Raw genomic sequence first — 22098 nt, 5'->3', positions numbered from 1 at the left:
CCCCACAACCGGCAACAAAACTAGTTCCTCTTGGTAGGCTTCTTATTTCTATTAGTAGCACCATTCACTGTTCCCTCAGTCCCCTAGGCCACAGAACTGTCAGTCATTTTTTTTACTCTTCTCTCTTTCATTCTCCATAGCCATTCACTGTGTCCCACCTTGATGCTTCAGTTCTAAGTGATTCCATCCTTTCAATTCCCAATGCTTAATTAATTAATGCTTAATTCCCTTATCATTTCACATTGGTCTAGCAACCCCTCCCCCCAAAATCTCTTCTATACAACACTACCAGATTAATCTTCCTACAACACAACTTCACACATCACTTCTCTGCACCAAAAACTTCAGTGGCTTATTATAGCCTAATGCTCTTAGCTTGGCATTTACGACCTTCCACAGTCTGGCCCCCTACAATTTTATTTAGTCTTAGTCCCTTAGGCAGTCTTACCATTACAATCAAACTAATCTACTCTGTCCACTGAACCCACATCATTTTTCTTTCTGTATAAAATATTTTTCCTCTTTTATCTGTTGATATTTTATTCATCCTTCAAGGTCCACTTCACTTCTTGCTTCTTCTGTGAAGCCTTTTCTGACTGACCAATCTGATATGTTCTCTCTCCTTCCTCTGAACTGATTTATCACTTACTGTCAGTCATTTGGCATTGAGTATATGTTGTCTATTCATTCTTTCTTGTTTGGTCAAATTATATTTCAGGCTCATAAAGAGAAGAGTCTCTATTTTATATTTTTATGTAGCCCTATTGACTAGCACAATGCCTTCATATAAATAAGTGCTCACCAAATGTTTATTGGTAATGATTCCTTACCTTCTCTAATGGATCCCAACAAATCAGTTTAATTCCACTTCCAGGGACTTGTTTAAGGAATGAAAATATTAGAATCAGGTATGCTGTTCATGAAGAAGAATTCTTGCCCAAAAATACATGGTCCAGGAAATGGTGGGACACAAGTGAGATGAAATGACACTATATTAAGTCTAATACCATTTTAAATGACGCATTTATATGAACATATTTTACAATAAATTAGTTGGAATAAGCCATTGGGCTTAGTTTACTACTGAAAATATTTTCCCCAGAAGGACTTTTTAAAGGAAACCTAAACTTATAACTCCGTTTTTTTTCCATCAAACAGATTTTTGGTTAGTGTTTCCAGACCATGATCTTTTTGAAATCCTGTAGGAATCATGTTTGAATGCCCACCATTTCCCATTATTCCTGCCCCCATTCACATCCTTTCCTACTCTCCTCATGAAAGAGCAGGTGCATAAAGAACAGAACCAGGGAAATTCTAGAACTCCCATATCTGTAATCTTATTCCTGAATAATTTAAAAAAATGCTTTCTTTTTGGAGCACCATAGTCACAAACTGCAGATGGCATTCCTTCTCCTTGAGCATTTATGCCACCTAGATCAGCCTTCTGTCAGTCTTCCATTTGCTGGGTGTCTTCTTGTCTTGTTTTAACATCAATATTAACATGAATAAATGTTTGAACCCATGATGATGGCATCTTTTTTTTCTTCTCAAACTTCCATGGGGAATCTTTTAAAAAGAAGATACCCTAAGCTATGTTAATGCCAAGCCTTTCTATAATTCTAGAGGACCTATGATTGTGAGTTCTAAATTACTGACTTATTTTGCTCTGGTTATAAAAGATGTTGGTTTCTAGCCTCTGGGGGAAGAGGGATGCTCATTCACAAAGAAGGAATATAACCAGTACTTCTGTAGAAGGAACTGCAGGATATTTGAAGGGAATTTTTACAACCCATTAATCTGATCTCTTCATGTCGGAAAAGAGTACTGAGAAAATGAACAACATTGTTTTCCGATGCCACAAGATTAATTATGTTTTTATAGCAAAAATCCATGATTAAGGGCCATCATTAAGTGTGTCATTGTGAGACTGAAGATCTTTGCTGGAAAGATTATGTGAGGCACGTTGGCTGTCCATGATTAGAGAGAATAGAAGACATTCTATTCCCCATGTGAGCAATTTAATTCCTTTATGTATTGAAGAGGTACAGTAGTTCACAGCAGGCAGCAAATGGTAAGGGAAAATAAAGTCTGTCAGGTATCGTCCCTTCCTCCCAAAGAACTGGTTTGGAGTAAAGTAGGTATTACTCTATGAAAAGGAGGAAGAAAGTAATATATTCCCTAAAACCTGGAAAGTGGGAGGGGATAGCACAAATGCAGTGGGCCAAAGCCAAGCCCCACAGTTTTCCATTACTTGCTCCTGAGGTGGGAGAAGAGACCACCATACCACTGATTACCTCACTGAAGCAGAGAAAAATGCCAGTCTAAGGGATCACAGTCTCAAAGGGAAATAGCTATTGCTAATTCTTTTGAGGAATTGAAAAGCTCCTCACTTAGGATCATTCATTTAGAGCTGAAAAGGACCTTAGAGATTATGTAATCTTTACCCTTCATGTTATAGAGTAAGAAACTGATGCCCATATAGGGAATATGACTTCCCCAAAGTCAATCAATAGTAAGTGACAGAGTTAGGTTTTGAACTGAGATCCTTGATCAACCCAGCTTTCATTCCACTGTACCATACTGCCTCCCAAATAGATTTATAGGTATCTATCACCCATTGAAACTGAGTCTTCCATTTTTCACAAAGGTAATAGACAGGCCCCTTGCACTTCCCTGAATTCACAGGTGGCCACTAGTATATGTTCCAGATCCAGCTGGCTGAAAGACTTCTGACCGTAGCTCTCATATAATCCTTAAAACCATCTGGTAGATCTTTTATCCCTTTCAGTCTAGATATGGAAATCTGTTTTCAGAACTTTAAAAGCACTTGGGGGTTTCAGATACAGAAGCTCTCTCGACATCTAGCAGCTCAAATCTCCATCCCAGTTTCCTGTCTTAAGTGTTTTGTTCCTGTTTTGTTTTGGTTTTTTTTTTCTTATGCGAGGCAGCATTTATGAATGCCTGCCACCTCTTTAGGATAGATAGAGTTGGTTATGTCTAGCTCCCAATCTGTGTTGCTACTGCTCTGTTGTGTGTTATGTGAATTGTGTCTCCTTTTGGAAACACCATATTTTAAATCATGTTAGTTGCTATAACTGACCTGGGGAGTGGGACTGTTGTAGCCAAAAAAAAAATTAGATAAAGATACTAGTTCCTTCTCATTATCCCCATTTATATCCTATCATAATGAACAGCTGTGCCCATCACCGTAGACAGGGACAATGATTTAAAAATCAAAATCGTCTATGTTGTGCTAATGATTGCAACTGAATTGAATCATGAGCTCTGCCACAATAAAGAAAGCCAGGATATTCTGCGAGAAAAGTCAATAACTTCCAATGGCTAATAAAACTATATCACCTCTCCCCCATCATCAGCTCATTAATTTTTTTAAAGTATACTTTTCAAACTGATCATTTACATTAATAGTGCTCATTTTAAATTTGCTTATTCATATGTACCCAGTCATAGGATCAGTTCTAGAGTTGGAAAGGATCATAGCATCATCTAATCTAAACCCCCAGTCTTACAATTCTATCCATCTCTTATTCTTTTCTTCACTTCTCCTATATTAGCACATGGGCTGTTCCTTTCCTTGCAGCATTTTCAGGGTCACAGCAATACAGGCTTACAACATGCTGCTTCAGATGCATCACTGAGCTGAATCAGAGCTATAAACCACACTTTCATTTTCAACCCAAAAAAAGAAAAAAGAAATGGAGGGGAGCACAAGATTTGAAGCACCACTTCTAATGAGTTTGAGATATCCTTTAAAAACACTCCTTACGTTCTCATAGTGAAGAGGAATCAAATAACTGAGCCTTTAGATTTTATTTTCTTGATGGTTGGCTGCCATATTTCATACATATGTAGGTGAAAATATACTCCCATTCATCCAACCTACCCCTTCTGTACATTCTGTACATTGTAAAAAGGTGAATCTAAAAAGTAGATTCCCTCCTACCCACCTTCCGCTTTCCTTTTTAAATGAAATCACAATGTAGCAGTTTCCTGGTGGTTTTTATGTAACTTGTATCACTGAACCAGACACATTAAGAGACCCCCTGCTAAGAGAGAAATGTGGACTTTAGAGGATTTTCCAACAGGGTTTCTTGGCTGCTTTCACAGGTTATTTTTCTCTTTCTCATGTAAGTTCTTCTTTGATCTGGATAACTTTGCGGCTGATGATATTTCCACATCTTTTCCTTGTTTTTCAAACTACCTTACCCGTTTTACCCCCAAACTAAGACCACATCAAAGGACTGGTGGAAAGTAAATGATACAGTGATTTATTCGAGTTGATTTATTTCAGTATGACTTAGTGTCTTCTTAAAACTAGGGTGAAGTTCCTCAATATTTCTCCAATAATCAAAGTCCAAATTTATGTTAAATCTGTTTCTTCTGAAGTGTCTTACATATTTGTAATTGTGCTACGGTGCTGAAAAATGAGCTTTGCTTAGTTAACATACTTACATAATAAGACTGGGGAGAAAATTTGAATGCAGGGTACATAACCAACCAAAATCGTAATGTATGTCAGCCTTAAAATGAATATTGAGTTTTGGTTTGGTTTTTTTTTAACCTCTCAGTGATTAAATTAACATCAACTCTAGGAACATTAGTGATGGTTAAGAGTCTATACCAGGTATAAACATCTGTCCCTACAATGCTAATTGACCTGGGGAGGGGTGGCAGGCCCAAATAGCCTGCCACCTTAGCCACCATATTTGCTTTCAAATCACTTGTAATGGTTTCACAGCATCAAATCTACTCCAAAAGGACAGAGATTTTCCACTCTCGGGGATTTGCTTCAAGCTCTAATGATAACTGCAAAAAAGGAAATCCAAAAATGTTTTGATCAGTGAAGAATAATTGAAATAAATGCATAGTTTTCCAGGTTTTCTACTTTGGATGAAGACGATGTTAATTTGCCTGTTTAAGTTCTGCTATTCTTATTTTTGAAGTTCAATTTCACTCTATTATTGTCCTGCCTTGTACATAAAAATTATTGCAGTAAAATTGAAAATAGAGTGGTAATATCATTGAGTTTATAAATTGTTGTATATAGTCTTTAAGTTGGAGAACAACTGGTATAGAATCCATTCAAGTAAACGTTATCTGTCAGACCACTTATTAAATACCTACCAAATGTGTCAGAAAGATTCACTAGCAATTTGCTAATTAGCTACTCATTTAATGTGGCACATTTTTGTCTCATTTTAATATCCTTTTCATACTGAGCAGAGCTCTTCATTTTCAGCAAGTAAATTGCCTCGCTCCAAAGTTAGGTGATGTGCTTCAGAAGCAAGGGTAAATTATCTATTCTTGAAGTTGGCTCCAGCAAGATGGACTTATCACTATCTTGTGAATAGACCAAATCCATTTCTGCTTCATTCTTTGTTTGAATTGCTATCCCTTCCTAGAATTGCCCTTACCTCTTTTAGCCTATTAAAATCCTACCCAGTATTTACTGAGAAATTAAATCTTCCCAACTCCAGTGCACGTTGATTTCTCCCACTTGGTGTCCTTGTAATCTGTACCACTTTTGAAGATTAATCATAGCATTGCCTTGTATATATATTAATTTTTCATGGATCCCTATATTTTCTCTCCAACAAGCTTCCCTTAAAGACAGTAACCATGTCTCCTACTCCTTTTCTCCATTCCTATAGCATCTGCCACACAATAGGTGCTTAATAACACAAGTTGGGTTAAATAAAGAGGCACAAATGTATTTTAAAATCATGAACTAAAATGTTTTCCATCAAATCTCATTCCTATACCTTATCATGGAGCAGAAATAACTGGGCATCTTTGAAACCTCTTCCCACGGAGGCATCAGTTCTTGCTGATCTTATCATGCCAAAAGACTTCAAGTATAAGCTCAGAAACATCTATTATCCAAGGGCCAGTTTCACTAAGTTCAGCAAGGCAAATCCTTTTTTTCTTCACAAAAACAATCTACACAGATATGAGAGGATTTGAAGTATTGAGGTGTGCAAAGTAATGAGATCTAGAGAGCAAATTTTAACCCATGGAATTACCCACATCAGATGAGTTGTCCATAAAATAGAGTAAAATTATTATTCCTGTCATTACCGACCTCAGAAAAACTAAGCTGTTTTGTAAAATGAGGCTCTTCCTTCCATTTTTCTCCCTGCTTTTTAAAACCTAAATTTTCCTTAAGAAATCAAATACCAAGTTCAACAAATAGATTGCATCAGCCAATTTCACACTAAGCTCAGTTGCTGATTAGGATTCCTTAATTCCCCAACCCTGTTTAAGAACATAATACTTAGACTCTTTTGTCACTGCTTGACTTCTTCTGGCATTGTTTTGCAAGAAACTTACTTCTCCTAAAGACATCAAAGGAGGAGCTACCAAGAAGTGACCTGGTTCCAACATTTCTCTTTTTTTGTTTTTCCTTTTATTAGGAGTTTCCTTCAATAGTGTTTACACACAAATTTGGAGAGTCCTACTACATTTGGCTGCTGACCCATATCCAGATGTTTCAGATTTGGCTATGAAAGTGCTCAACAGCATCGCCTATAAGGTAGGCCTGGTGGTCCCAGAATTACTTTTATTAAAGGTCTTGAATTCTGTTCTTCATGTTTGTATATATGTTTTATTAAGAGACTTGAGGCCTAGACAAAATTAGTGGTGATCTATGGGTAAAAATCCCAGCTCAGACATTATGAATCCAAAGACTTATTGTTGCCCTTTTCTTTTTGTACACTTTCCCAATATTATTTCCCAGTGACTCATTGCCAAAATATCTCCCCCTCTCCCAAACACCTCTTCCCACCGAACCAAGAACCCTCTCTTATAAGAAACACAATCACTCATTGGCCATGTCTAACAGAAGCAAGAGGTGTAATTTGAAATGCTTTTTGAACCAAATTAATTTTCCATAAAGAAACTGCATTTTGATCCATGTTAAAAAAGTAAGTAAATAATCAGGTGGTCAACAAACATTTATTAAACCAGTAGTATGAGCCAGACAGTGTGTTAAGTCCTGGGAATATAAAGAAAGAGAAAAGCAGTCCCTGCCCCCAGAGAGCTCACATTCCAATGACAGATACTATGTACAAATAACTATGGACCTGCAAGACTGATGCATTGTAAATGGAGGAGAAACAGAAGAGAAGAAACAAGAAAAAGACTCCTGCAATAGGTCGATTTGGAGCTGAGTCTTGAAAACTGCCTGGGCAGCCAAGAGGTGAAGTAAGAAAGGAGAACATTCAAGCATGGGAGACAACCATTGCAAATGGAGGGAGCTGGGAAATGGAGGGTCTTGTATGTGGAACAGCAGGTAGGACAGGGTTCCTGGAACATAGAGTACATACTGAGGAGTATAGTGAAAGGAAAGGAAAGGAGGGTGCCAGCCTGTGCTCAACTTGAAATGACATATAGTAGATTTTATAATTGATCCTATAGGTAATAGGGAGCCACTACAGTTTCTTGAAGGCTTGGGGGAGAGGGAGTAACATGGTCAGACCAGTGCTTTAGGAAAATCATTTTGGCACTTGAATGGAGGATAGATTGTAGTGGGGAGAGAGTTGAGGGAAGAAGAAAGCTATTAAAATGGTGTAGTTGAGAGTAATAAGGGCCTGAACTAAGGTAGTAGAAGCAAGATTTAGTACCACGTTAGCTATGTGGGATAAGTTAAAGTGAGGAGTTAATAATGACACCAAATCATCAAGCCCATTTGATCCCTGGTGAGCAGCAGGATGGTGATACTTCCCATAGTAATAGGGAACTTAAGTAGAGGGGGGAAATAATGAGTTCTGTTTGGGACATGTCAAGATTGACATGCCTACAGGACAGCCAGTTAGAAATGTCTGGTATTAAGTTGAAGATGCAGGAGCTCAGGAGATTAGACCTGGGAATCATCTTCATAGAGATGGTAATAAGAGCTTATGCAGTCACCAAATGAGGTAACACAGAGGAAGAAGAGAGAAGAGCACAGGAGAGAGCATTGGGAAACACCCATGGTTAGTAGGAATAACCTGGATAAAGTTCCAGCAAAAGAAACCAAGGGGTGGGCTATATGACTGTGCATACTCTTTGACCCAGCAATACCCCTACTAGGTCTGTATCCCAAAGAGATCATAAAAAATGAAAAAGGACCCACATGTACAAAAATATCTATAGCAGCTCTTTTTGTGGTGGCAAAGAAATTGGAAATTGAGAAGATGCCCATCAATTGGGGAATGGCTGAACAAGTTGCAGTATATGAATATAATGGAATACTATTATGCTATAAGAAATGATGAGCAGGCAGATTTCAGAAAAACCTGGAAAGATTTATATGACCTGATGCTGATTGAAATGATTAGAACCAGGAGAACATTGTACACACTGACAGTAACATTGTTTGATAATCAACTTTGATAAACTTAGCTCTTCCAGAAATACGATGATCTACGACAATTTCAAAAGATTCATGATGGAAAATGCTGTCCACATTCAGAGAAAGAACTATGGAGTCTGAATGAAGATTGAAGCATACTATTTTCTCTCTTTTCTTTTCTTCCTCACAGTTTTTCCCTTTTGTTCTGATTCTTCTTTTACATGACTAATGTGGAAATGTGTTTAATATTATGTATATGTATTTCACATTGCTTGCTGTGTTGAGGAGGGGGAAAGAGAAGGGAGCGAGGAAGAGAAAAAATTGGAATTCAAAATCTTATAAAAGTAAATGTTGAAAACTAAACTAATTAATTTTAAAAAAAAGAAGAAGCTGAAGGGCAGATAGTCAGGAAAGAGAGCAGTTACCTGAATACTACCTCTTCTGAGAGTCAGGGAGGAACAAAGAGTTGGGGAAGATTTCTGAATGATTTTAGATGAGGAAGAGTAGAAAGAACAAGTGATCCCAGTATTTTAGGTAAAGTGTTTGTCAAGGTTCATAGCTAAGAGCATGGAAGAGTGTTGTAGGTGCCTTCAACATGAATGAAAAAGGTTTGCAATAGCCACTGTGAATGAGATTGTGCGTGAATGAAGAAGGTATAGGATTGCCTTATTGCAGGTAGAGCCCAGTTGAAGTCGGCTGACATTTTGTAGTGGATCCCAACAGCCAAGTTTGTGATTTTCTTCCACTCCATTCTACAGCATGTTAATGGAAACCAAGGAGCCATTTTAATCCATAATGAGTAATTATCAACCTTGGGTGGAGTAACCCAAGGTCAGGGTTTGTCAGTAAATGGTTGTCAGTAGGACCAGGAGGAAAGACATTGAAGTCTAGAGAATAGTGTAGAGGTCAGCTAATTCACCATTGGATCATTAAGAAAATAAGGAGAGTGTAGCCTAGGTGATGATGGCCTGGGAAATATCTGGAGGTTGAGGGGATTAGAGGTCATAGGGAAAATGAAGAACAGAATTAGGGGTCATAAAGCTTAGGGAATGACTGAATGATAGAAGGCTACAATCATAGAAAGGAACTGTAGAGTTCTTGAGTATGAAAGTGGAACATTTTGTGGGTGATGACAACATGAAGGGTGTGATCATCATGTCTGCAGCTGAGGTGGAATGTAGGATTAGGTCAAGGGGTTTTAATAAATAAGCCTGTGACGTTATAGATCATTGCTATTGGCATCTGGAACATAGATATGTAGTTCCTGCCCTCAAGAAGTTCATTTGACATTTTAGGCAGCTAGGTGGCACACAATTGATAGAGCACTGGGCCTGGAGTCAAGAAGTCCTAAGTTCAGATCCAGCCTCAGACACTAACTGGATGACCCTGGCAAGTCACTTAACCTTTATCTTCCTCAGTTTTCTCAAATGTAAAATAGGGATAATAGTACCTATCTCACAGAATTGTTGTAAGAATCAAATGAGACTTTTCATATATACATATATATATATATATATATATATATATATATATAACAAATATTAAGACTAGGCACATTGCCTAGTGCATAGTACATGCTATATAAATGCTTATTGTCTTCTCTTCCCCCAGTAGAACTACATTATTGCATACTTTAGTGAGAAAGCATTTCCTGTAAGGTGAATCATGCCTTTAGTGAGTTAAGAAAGATTTTTATGTGGACTTCTTTTGTCGGAGAGGTTCTTTTCAATTTCATTGTAATAGCTAACAACTTTAGCATGGCCATTAATGTAAAGACAGGACACTTTCCTATTATAGGAACCCATGCAGCTTAGTTTTATGTTCCCATCCCTTAGAAACCAAAGGCAAAGCTAATAGATTTCCCAGTTTCACGGGGACTATTGAAGTGGGTGGTACATGAGATCAGAAGAATTGGAGCTAGAAAATACCTTTGAGGTCTCACCCAGCATACTAAGACCCAAAGAAATTGAGTGAACTACACAAGGTCGCACAGCTATAATTAATAACACAGGATTTGAAGCCAAGTTAAATCCTCTGATTCAAGATCTAGTCCTCTTCCCACAGCTCCAGCTCCTTTTACAAATGAGCCCTCATCTATAAAAAAGGAGGGAGTAGGGGGGAAGGGGCTGGGGAAGAAGAAGAGACTATAGGGCCTCTGGGGTCCAGCTCAATGGGTGTGATCCTGTGTTCCTACAATATGTCGCCTCCATTGTGACATTGACTTGGCACAGCTTCCATGCGTGTTCTACTAGCTCTGTCCTGCCCAGTCTCATAAGTGCCACCTTTTCCAAGTGTTCAGAGATCAGAAACGATTTCAGCTCCTATCAGAAACATACAAGGTGGGGAAACATTTGATATAAACATTTCATGTAGAAACTATCTCAGGCAGGAAGAATATACTGCTGCTGTTCAGACGGGAGGTAAGGTTGAAGAGGGCATTCCCATGTTTTTCAGTACTTTGTCAGATAATGTCAGTGCAGGTGTTGCTGTGCAATCTGCCTGAACTAGTCATTGCAAGAGAACTATTGCATCATCTAGTATTAAAGCAGCATTTCAGTGGCATCCTGCGAACCCATAAGCACCCCCTGTGGTTGTGTGAGCCAACATTGATGCATAATAAAATTGGCTTTTCATTTGTGATTAATAATACTGATTATTTAGACTTCTGGCTAAAGGATAAACTGCATCAGATGCAGGATTGTGAACCAAATTTTAATATAGCAATTATTCTCTTTCTATTTAAGGAAAAAAAGAATACGAATAATGCAGAAGTAAATTCTGATTTCTTCAGGATGGTCAAATCACTTGCCCTGTCTGGACCTCAGTTTTCTCGCCTATAAGATGAGAGGCTTGAACCAGATAACCTCAATGACCCCTTTGGGGCATAAAATTTTAGGATCCTCTGAGAGTTGTTACTACATACTAGCACATCCTAGAAACAGAAAATAAATGCTCAACGAGCTTTTAAAAACTTTCATTAGACATTTTTCTGTGAGCCCCCTGCCATCAAAGATGGCATTCTTCTAAAATATTATCTGATAATAAGTCAACCTGGAAATTTCCGTTATGGATTATATGTACTTGATTTTTTCATCACAGATGGGCCCTCCTACCCAGAACACTTAAGAGTCATCTTCCTGCTCTATCAATCTAAGTGTAAGAAAATTAAGTAACTGTTGAAAAGCCAAAATTATATAAAAAATAACAGCCAAATAGAGATGATTTTATCTATGCCAGGATTGAGGAATCCTTTTTCAAAGAGAAAAATATAAAACATACTACTCTTCAGCTTTTCAAATTAAAAGTAGAGAACATAAAATTTGTCAAGTGAGTATAACAAATAATGAAAAATACATTTCAGTTTCATATAATGGCCTGTTAAAGGAGAAAGACAGATGGTAGAGTGTGAAAGAGAAAGAAAGGAGAAGAAAAAGAGCCAGAGACACAAAAGACACCTAGAGGAAAATAGACACAGAGCCAAGCAGACATCAATGGCTGTATAGCCATATAAGCAGAGCTAGATTTAGGGAGAGAAAAGACAAGAGAAAGGGATAAATGGTTATATAGTAGGATGTGTACTAAGTGCACTCTTATCATAGCTTACTATTTATTCACAATATGAGCATCGAAATAAATTATCACCTGTTATCACTTTGCTTAGAAATTCTAATGAGACCTCTAAGGATTTTAAATGGACCCTGCTGCACTTGGAAACAGTTTTTTCCATTGTTATTTTTAGTCTTCAGATTTGTTGGAAAAATAATTTCCTATATATGTAAAAGTTCTACACATACATAAAGAAGTGATTTGAGTCTTTAGATTTTACTTTCCAACTTTAGAAGTGCTGGCAAATTTACAAACTATGCATGCAAGACTCTGACATACAAAACCTGTTGTACTGCCTTATTATTGTACTTTGAGAGATTACAATACTACCTCATTTATTCATTGAATATTTATTAACTGTATGCTTTGTATAAACAGTGTACTCAGCAAATTGAAAGCTTAAAAAAAAAGTAAATAAATAGCTCCTTTATAGGAGCTAACATTATAGTTGGGGAGGGAATACTTGCATCTACTCAACTAACTCTTAAGACAATTTACTTGGGTTCTCAGGCCTGTGATTCTGTTAGACTGAGGAATTCTCCATATGGAAACTCCCTCTACCAATCCAGATTGTGTCTGCTAAACAGAATTCACACTCCTTTCTTCTTAACTTCCATATTACTGATGGCCCCCACCATCTCCCCAGTCTCCCAGGAACACTGCTTCACCATTGGCCTGACTCATCCCTGATTTCATCTCTTCCTTTATAACATTTCGTAGATACATCCCTTCTCCTTATTCACAGCAACTGCTATGGTTCAGGCCTTATCACCTATTGCCCAGATGAGTGCAAAAGCCTCCTACTTGGTTTCCCTGCCTCATGTTGCTCACCTCTCTAGGCCGTTGTATCTGCCACCTCAGCCCAAGTGATTTTCCCAAAGGGTTGGACTTTGGAACACCTTCATAATCAATAAACTCCAGTGTTTCCTGGTTAACTCCAAGATCAAAAGAAAGTTCTCTAAGACTAGAGAGCATGTAAAAAGACTCTTTACAAACCTACTTTTGCATTTTAATTATAGTTGATTGCCTTCCACATATTCTACAACCCAAGCCCACTGAACAGCTTGTGATTCCTCTGCACTGACTGTCCTCCAGGCTGGGGATGCTCTGCTTTCTTACTTTCACTTCTTAGTGTCCCTGGTTTCCTTCCAGATTTAAGCTCATCTAATCTTCTGCAAGACACTTTTCATTGTCCTCTACCCAACTTCTTATTAGTGCCATACTCTCTGAGTGTGGCACTAATTTCCATATCTTTTCTATAATCTTGTATGTGATTTTCATATTTATCTCCCACTGTAGAGTATGAGCCCTTGAGGACAGGGACTAATTTTGCCAAAAATGCTTGATGAGTGACATTATCACATGAGTGACTTATCACACTTATAAGAATTACCTGGGGCCATTGGAAAGTTAAATGATTTTTCAAGCCTCACAAAGATTGTTAACAAAACTCTATTACTGTGAGCCATACACTGTGCTATGACTTGCAAATGAATTGGATTTAAGTGAAGAGGGCTGTGCAAAATCACCAGCCTCACTTTCTCCTCTGGAGCTATATGGGTCCAGTGGGCAAGATAACAGATCAGGATGACTGGAGATGCCCCATGTGCAGTAGGAGACTATGGCCTTTTTAAGCTAAGGTCTTTCCTAGGTCCCAGTTTGACTGAGGCAATGCTCATTCAGTGATTAAAGCTAGGTAAGAAATGAAACAAAGACGGTCTCCTTTATCTAGTCAAAAAAAAAAAATCCATGCAGCAGATAGAGTACTGGTGTCAAAAGGATGTGGGGTCAAATTTGACTTCAGACGCTAAGCTGGGTAACCCTAGACAAGTCACTTAACCCTGTTTGCCTTAGTTTCCTCATCTGTAAAATGAGCTGGAGAAGGAAATGGCAAACCACTCCACTATCTTTGCCAAGAAAACCCAGATGGGGTCATGGAGAGTCGGACATGACTGAGACTACTCAACAACAATAGCAAATGTAATATATTTAATAATAATTTAATAATATTTAATGGGCCCAGTCTGCATGGTTTTGAGTCTTTCTTCAGATCCATTCATTAGCACATGAATAGGAGTGGGAATAATCCAAGGTTGGGGTTTGGCAAAGTATAATTGGTGATAGGACAAGGGGGAAGGGATTTAAGCCCAGAGGAGAATATAGAATATAGAATATAACTTATTCACCAAGTGGTGGGGGTAGGGGAGGAAGGAGAGTGCAATCAGGGTGAGGAAGATTGCCCAGGAAAGAACTAGAGAAGTAGAAAGAGGGATTGGAGGTAACAGTTAAAACAAAGAACAAGATTAGAGGTTCTAGAGCAGATGGAAAGGTCTCAGACACATGATTTTAGCCCAGGTCTCACACTAGACCAAGAACAACCACTTATCAGTAGATAAGTTTTTGTCACATTGTCTCATAAAACAAAATAGAACATAAGCACATACAGTGGATACAAATAGTATGTTACACAACTTCTGAAGTGAGAAGAGTTATTTCCAGTTGTGGATACTAGAAGAGTGTTCATGGAATTAGATGGCATTAGAATTAGACCTGTAAGGATAAGTACAATTTCAGCAGACAGAGACAGAGAAAGGGCATCCAAAGGCTAGAGAACAATGTTAGTGAAGGCATGGTGAGGGAAAAGTATAGGTTGTAATTATAATAATAGGTATATAATCTAATAATGATAGCAAACACACATAACATTTTAAGATTTACAAAGCAGCATATCACATATAAAATCACATTTGATACTCACAACAACCCTCCAAAGCAGGTGTTACTATTATCTCCATTTTAAAAATAAAGCTAAAACAGTTTAGTTGACTTGCTGAAAGTCACACAGCTAATAAAGTAACCAAGCCAGGAATCGAACTCAGGTTTTCTTGACCTCAAGTCCAATGCTATGCCCTAGCTGTCTAGGTGATTTTGTTGGCATATCTATTGAATGGTGAGTGGTTTGATTTAGCTAGATAATATAGAGTGTGAAGTGGTGTGATAAGAGAAAAGGGTCCCAAAGTAGGCTGAAACCTGAAATTTTAGAGGGCCTTTCTGTAGCAGTGCTAAAGATTTTGACCTTCTATTCACTAGGAATTCGGCAGGCTTTCAAGGTTTTTAGGCACAAGAGTAAGACTATCAAGTCTGTGCTGATAATACTCTGGAAGACAACTTCGGCAGCAGTATGAAGAATGGATTGGAGAAAATAGATCCATAACCTAAAAATAAAAACTCATATCATAAATAAATTAGAGAAGATAAGTAGATACCTTTAAAACTATGGATGTAGAGAGAGCTCTTAACTAATCGAAAGATAAAGATGATCATAAAAGATGAAATGGACAATTTTATTACATAAAATTGAAAAGCTTTCACACATAAAACCAATGCAGTTTGAATTTGAAAGGAAACAATCAACTGGAAATAAAATCTCTGCATCAGATTTCTCTGCTAAAGGTTTCATATGGAAGATATATTTATCTACATATCTAAGAACAAGAGCAACTTTAAGAACTCTGATCCATGCAATAACCAATCGTGATTCCAGAGAACCAATGAAGAATGCTACCCATCTCTGAACTAAGAGGGGGTGGACTGAAAATTCAGATTCAGTCACAAATTTTTGGACATGGTCAATGTGTGAATTTATTTTGCTTGACCATGCATACAAGGGTTTTGTTTTTCTTTTTTTCTTTTTCCCAGTGGTGAAAAGAAGGGAGATACAATGGAGAAAAACAGTTTTTAATTTTTTAAAATTAAATTAATTAAAACTAATTTTTAAAAAGAATTATAAAACAGCCAATTTTGAAAAATTATACAGGGCCTGGAATACTAAGCTGTCCTTTGAATTTTATCTTCTAGGCAATAGGAAGCCACTGAGGTTTTGTTTTTTGGTTTTTGTTTTTTTTTTGGTATTTTTTTAAACATTTGTTTTTAGAACTTTGAGTTCCAAATTCTCTTCTTTCTTCCCTCCCCACCCACCCTCCTTGAGAAGGCAAGCAATTCAACATAGGCCACACATGTATGGTTATGCAAAACACTTTCATAATAGTTATGTTTCCTTCCTTCCTATCCTGGTCCCCTTTATTCACTTTTCTCCCTTGACCCTGTCCCTTTTCAAAAGTGCTTGCTTTTGACTACCTCCTCCCCTTTTATCTTCTCTCTACCTCAACCTCCCTTCTATCATCCCCTCCTCTTATCCCCTTCCCCCCTACTTTCCTGTAGGGTAAGATGCCCAATTGAATGTGTATGTTATTCCCTCCTTAAGTCAAATCCAATGAGAACAAGATTCACTCATTCCCTCACTCAAATCCAGCAGTTTTCCCGGTGACCTGCTCCATTGTCTTTGACATTTGTGAGTTGAGAAGTCTGATAACTGTCACAGCTCAGTGATTCAGGGGCCTGAGGCCTCCTCTGCACGGTCTACTCCAGCCTGGTCTGTCCTGCTGTGGCCCATGTTGGGCTGAGCTCCACTTCCAGCACTGTGTGATAGACCCTTCCCAGCGACCATCCAGGCCATCTTGGACTGGAGACTTGTTTCCCTCTGTTATTTCATGGGTTCTGTAGTTCTAGAATTTGTTTAGAGTCATTTTTTATAGTTGTTTGGAGAGATTTGTGGGAGAGCTTAAGTGGGTCCCTGTTTTCAAGCTGCCATCCTGGCTCCGACGCACCACTAAGGTTTTTTAATCAAATTTTTCTTCATCTGTAAAAGAGTTAGAACATTCCCAAAGTTCTTCAAGTTCTAAACTTCTATGATTTTGGTGATTCAGTTACCAAAATGATTCTGTTTTTGATGACCTCTGGTATCACTTCTAATTCCAAATCTCTGGTTTCATGTACTCTGGGTTTTTTTTTAAATTCAACAAACCAGTGAATTAGTACAGATGATCTCAATATTAGAAAGACTGCTTTGGAAATGAGGAATTTTGAGTATGGAATACCATATATTGTCAGGCTCAGTAACCGAATCACTTTTTTCCCTCTTTTTTCATTCTTTGGTACAAGCAGTGGTTCTCTGGGGAGTGGAGTGATGAGGGATACATTTGAAAGTTAAGATGATACCAAAACAAAAGATCTTAATAAATAATATATAATTTAAATAATATAGAATATTTATTATTTATATTATATATAATATATAATAATAATTATATTATATATAATATAAATAATATATCATAATTATACAATATATAAACAATATAATTAATATATAATATCAATTAATTAATAATAAAACTTTTTAAAAGGACTGGTTTGGCAGCCAGAAGGTGATTATAGTATCTTAAAGAGTGGCCTTAGAAATTCAAAACAAGAATTGGTAGCTCCATCTCTTGTGTCCCTACCTCACCTAGTAGGAGAATGTGTTATCTCCTTTTCCATTGCTATTTTCAGTCCTTATTTCACCAACAACTTTGCCATCTTTGCAGTTCACATACATAATGATATTGTGACATAGATACATCTTAGCCCTTAAGCATATATGGACCTATGAGCTCATAGATGTAGGAATGCCCTCCACTGGTGCCAATTTTTACACATCCATACCTTCTCAACCCATGTGTTTGTTGTCCATATCCTTCAGAATTTCTCCCATGGAGGATCGACTAGACATTCCAAACACCTTCTTTTAAGTCTTCTTGTATTTCATGGATGCCAGTGCAACACTTGGGCTGTCCACGTGTTGGTCTCCTCTCTTTCTCTATCTTTTCCAGGCCAGCATGCCATGTTTGCAATGATCTTTTATACCATTTATCCTGAAAATCCTACTTTTTGCAAAATCCTGCTATTTACACTTATACATCTTTTTGTTAATCTTTGGGTCACCTAAAATTTTGATCCTTCTGCAATTTGTGAAGCTTCTTGCCATGTTTGGCAGCAGTAGAGCTACTAGTTTCACCAAGAGAATATTAGTTTTAGAAAGATGGGTTTTGATGGCAAACAGCAATTTGGGATGATTGAAAGTGCTGTGTAGTTTCCCAGATATGATCCAATTCACTCTCCTCTTCAATTCTGGGCTTACCTCACTGTTCATCTGCAGTCCCTGTCCCTGGTGTCATAATCTGGCTAATATGTGTCCTTCATCAGCTCATCTTTCCCTGTGTGAATTGCTCAGCTCATCCATTTTGAGTGGCCTTGGATCTTACTGAAGAAGTGCTGCAGTAGGCAAAGGGCTGGATGCAGACAGCATGACATTATCTATAAACAAAATTGTCTTTTGATGGTACCACCATTCTTATATTCACTCTGAGTCTAAACTTTAGAATCAGCTTTGATTTTTCCCTCTTTCAATCCTGTGCCCTGCTAACGTCTAAGGAATCTCTCTCTTAAATAGGTCTCCAATTTATCTCCCTTCTTTCCATTCTCTCTACCTCCCTATTTCTGGTACTTATAACCTTTCAACTGTACTCATACTAACCTCCCAGTGAATTTCTCTGAGTGCAGTCTTTCTTTACCAATCTGCTTCTCACACTTCTTCCAAAATAATGTTTCTAACACATGTGACCCTATTACTCCCCTGCTCAAAACCCTCCCACAGCTCTCTATTAGTTCAAAGAAATTGTGTGTTCTTTAACCTGGCATTAGAGGCATCCCTACATCCATGCCTCTCTCCCTTCATCACTTTTCATATTTAAACATTTTCCTTGGTTTCCATTTTCATGTAATTCTAAGGCAATAATAATCCTTATATCATTATGTAAATGTTAGCTGTTGTATTGTAACGAATATCATTCATTAAAATTAAGAACTTCTGATTGGGGAAACTCCCTTTACCAATGTCTGAGGTATTACAGTTACTCTTATTAGTACACTCAGGTCAAGATGAATCCTGTACTTTCCCTTCAGGAATCAATATAGTCAATCCGTTTCCTAAATAAAAAAATGAAATAGAAAGCCTTTTAAAACAATGGAGTCAAACTCAAATAGAAATGGCAGCCACTGGACTGTGCATAAGGATCCCCGTTCACTTAGAAAACCAATCATTATTTATGTTTTATTGCATTTGTTTGTGGCAGGGTGCACTCATGAGTGTTATGGGTTCCATGTTTAATACCTCTGTGCTAGAACACCTGCTTTTTAAGGCAACATACCTAAAAACCTCTGTTAGTTGCTTAAACATGGAGTATATCCATTTCTCCACTTGGGAAATGTAGTGCCCACTCAGTCCTACTCAACGAAGTTGCTTTATGTTATTTCTCTTTGCTTTGACTCAGAAATGTAGCCTTTATAATTTTTTTCCATATAGTAATTCCAGCCATTGAAATGACCATTATAGAGAATTAGGAGGCATAGGAAAAAAGTAGAAACAAGATTATGTCTCATACAGCAACGTACACCATTTCACTTGCAGTTGTCCACATTAATGGAAGAGAGCTGAGGTGTGGTGTGTTTCCAAGTAGCTGATAATAAACAATATGATTTATTTGGTTTCAGAGCGCATTTTTGTATTTATATTTGACTATGAGTAGATTTGACCAGAGAACTCACTTCATACAACATGCATTATTCCTCACACTTAATTACTGTCAAAATGGGGGTCAAAATTCCCACTCCGTTTCTTCATGATGATGCGGAAGTGACCCTGAGTTCTTAGCACTTTACCAGGGGAGCACAAACTATACTGGTTGGAAAGCCTTCAAGTGTACTTTAGATCCTATCTGCTGTCCCAAGGCCAATCTAGCTAAGGTGAAGCATCTCAGCATCACTAAGTGATGGATTTTTTGGTCAAGGTAGCCCATGAAGTTGATAAAAGTACAGAAGTGCCCCTGGCCTCTTTCACATTTACGTTATTGATAGCAGAGTGATAGAAAATTGACAGAGGATGTTAAGAATGACAGATATCTTAGAAAATTCCCTTGGTTCTACCAAGAAAATATTTGTTTAACCACTGATATTCTTGATATATAATTGTCCTAGAGTCAGCTGTAGGAGAAAATGTCCAGTTTCTGGAGGAACTGAAACACATCACTTGACATTCTTACTATAAATGAAACCAGAAGACACAAAGAAGTTACAGTGAAATGGATGGAGAACAGATGAAGAAGTTAGTGAAACTGGTTTCATTTTGTATCCAAAGACAAAAATAAACATTATTTCTTGCAGCACTTACTCTTCCCACCTTATTTGGCTCATAATGACTGTAAGCAGCTAGGTAGTGTGGTGGGTAGTGCTCTGGACTTGGGAGTCAAGAAGACCACAGTTTCAACATGACACTTATTAGGTGTGTGACTCTGGGCAAGTCCCTCACCCTCTCTCTGTTTCATTCTCCCATCTATCAAATGATAGACGTTTAACCTACCAGGGTTACTGTGAGAACCAAATGAGATAACATGTAAAGTGCTTTACAAACCTGAAAGTGCTATGTAAATGCTAGCTATCATCAACATTCTATGAAGATAATTGCAGCTAATGTACCAACATCTATTGCAGACAATAAAAAAGTAGGGAAGTTATGTGATCACCTTGACGTAACTCATCAACTTAAGTCAACATATGCTTTGCTACTCTGAGATTTCAATAGGAAGGTAGAACCAAGGGAATATAGCAAAAAAAACAAAAACAAAAAAACCCTGGAATATATGCTTCAACATCCAGGAATGAAAGAGACCAATGATTTCTTAAACACTACTGAAAAGTCTTATACCTATACACAGGAGTATCTGTCTTTTTGAATTTAAGCTTTCTTTTTTGTTATGAATTTTAAAATCATCAATAGACATGAACATTCCAGTGTACAAGACAAAAAAGAACATTGAACAGCAAACTATAAACTTGTTATGTTTGGTTTTTATTATTGATTTAAGTTTAACAGTAAAAAAAAAAACAACAACCTGTTTTTTTTCTATGTGCTTATTTAACCAATATTTTTTTCATTTTTTTTTTGCATTCTTGTCACAACCCCCACTAACTATCTCCTCCCAAATAGCAACTTTCTCTTGCAACTCATAAATGTAGTTAAGCGATATAATTCAGTGCATTGTCCATATCTGAAAATCTCTCTCATTCTGTACCTCTTCCAGGTGGTGGCTAACACCGTGGCCCTTCTCTAGTCATGATTGTTTGCTCCAATCTGAGTTCTGCAACCTTTCAAAGTTGTTTTCTCTTATGCCACTGTATAGATTGTTCTTCTGATTCAATCTGTTTCATACGGCATCAGGTCAAGTCTTTGAGACTTCTCTAAATTGTTTATATTGTTATTTATTATGTAGAACAACTTTCCATCACATTCACATGGATCAGCCATTCCCCAATTAGGGGCACCCCCATTTTTTCCAGTGTTTTACTACAACAGAAAAATGATGCTCTAAATATGTTTGATATGTAAGTTCTTCCTTTCTGACTTTGGTCTCTTTGGGGTTTATGCACAGCATGACATCACTACTGTGATTAACAAATGCAGTTAATGCCTTTTGCAAAATAGTTCCAGATTCCTTTCCAGAGTGTTTGTACCCACTAACAGGTCATTAGTGTTCTTACCCTTCCAACAGTTTTCATTTTCCCCTTTTTGTCATCTTTGCCAATTTGTTGGGTGTGGGTGGAACCTCAAAGACATTTTAATTTTCATTTGTCTTATCAGTGATTTGGAACTTTTTTATGTTTGTTGATAGCTTTTATTCCTGTATTCAAAATCTGCCTGTTAGTATTCTTTGATAGCTTATTTTCTGGGGAAAGAGCTGAACAACATTACAGCAATGTATCTCACCAGAATGAAGGTGACTGAGTAAGAGTCTTTTTTCACTCAGCTGTTTGTGGAGTCAGATCATCTCGGGGTTAAAGAAAAGGTCAAAATCAGGCTCAGAATACAAGGGATAAAGATTAAAAAATGACATTATTTACACCACAGAGGCTGCAACGCATGTTTAAACGAGTGGTTGGTAGACTCTGCAAAATCAGAAATAGACAAAAGTAAAGGTAACGACTCCATCAACATTTCATAGAAATTTTTTAATTGATACAAAAGTCAACAAAATGAGAAGGATGAAAAGATTCTATAAACTATAGCATCCACTAAAAACTTGTTCTTTTTGCCATGTAAAATGACATGCCAGCAAAGGACAGCACCAGTTTAGAGAACAGGCTCATTTATAAAACTACAGCACAATAATAATTACTCACATTTGTATATTCCTCCCTAATTGATT

General features: G+C 37.4%; 1 protein-coding gene across 2 annotated transcripts in view; it reads left to right on the top strand.

The window, feature by feature from the left end:
• RPTOR (regulatory associated protein of MTOR complex 1) overlaps positions 1 to 22098 on the top strand; it is a 547756-nt gene that overhangs the window by 417932 nt on the left and 107726 nt on the right. For both annotated transcript variants that reach the window (XM_036753902.1, XM_036753901.1), the window contains exon 21: positions 6435 to 6553. In XM_036753902.1, the coding sequence (XP_036609797.1) occupies positions 6435 to 6553 (119 nt within the window). The remainder of the gene's footprint in view (positions 1 to 6434; positions 6554 to 22098) is intronic.

The sequence above is a fragment of the Trichosurus vulpecula genome, chromosome 4, assembly GCF_011100635.1.
Source record: "Trichosurus vulpecula isolate mTriVul1 chromosome 4, mTriVul1.pri, whole genome shotgun sequence".
NCBI classification, from domain to species: domain Eukaryota; kingdom Metazoa; phylum Chordata; class Mammalia; order Diprotodontia; family Phalangeridae; genus Trichosurus; species Trichosurus vulpecula.
The sequence above is the reverse complement of the archived record's forward strand: the minus strand, read 5'-3'. Positions and strand labels throughout refer to the sequence as shown.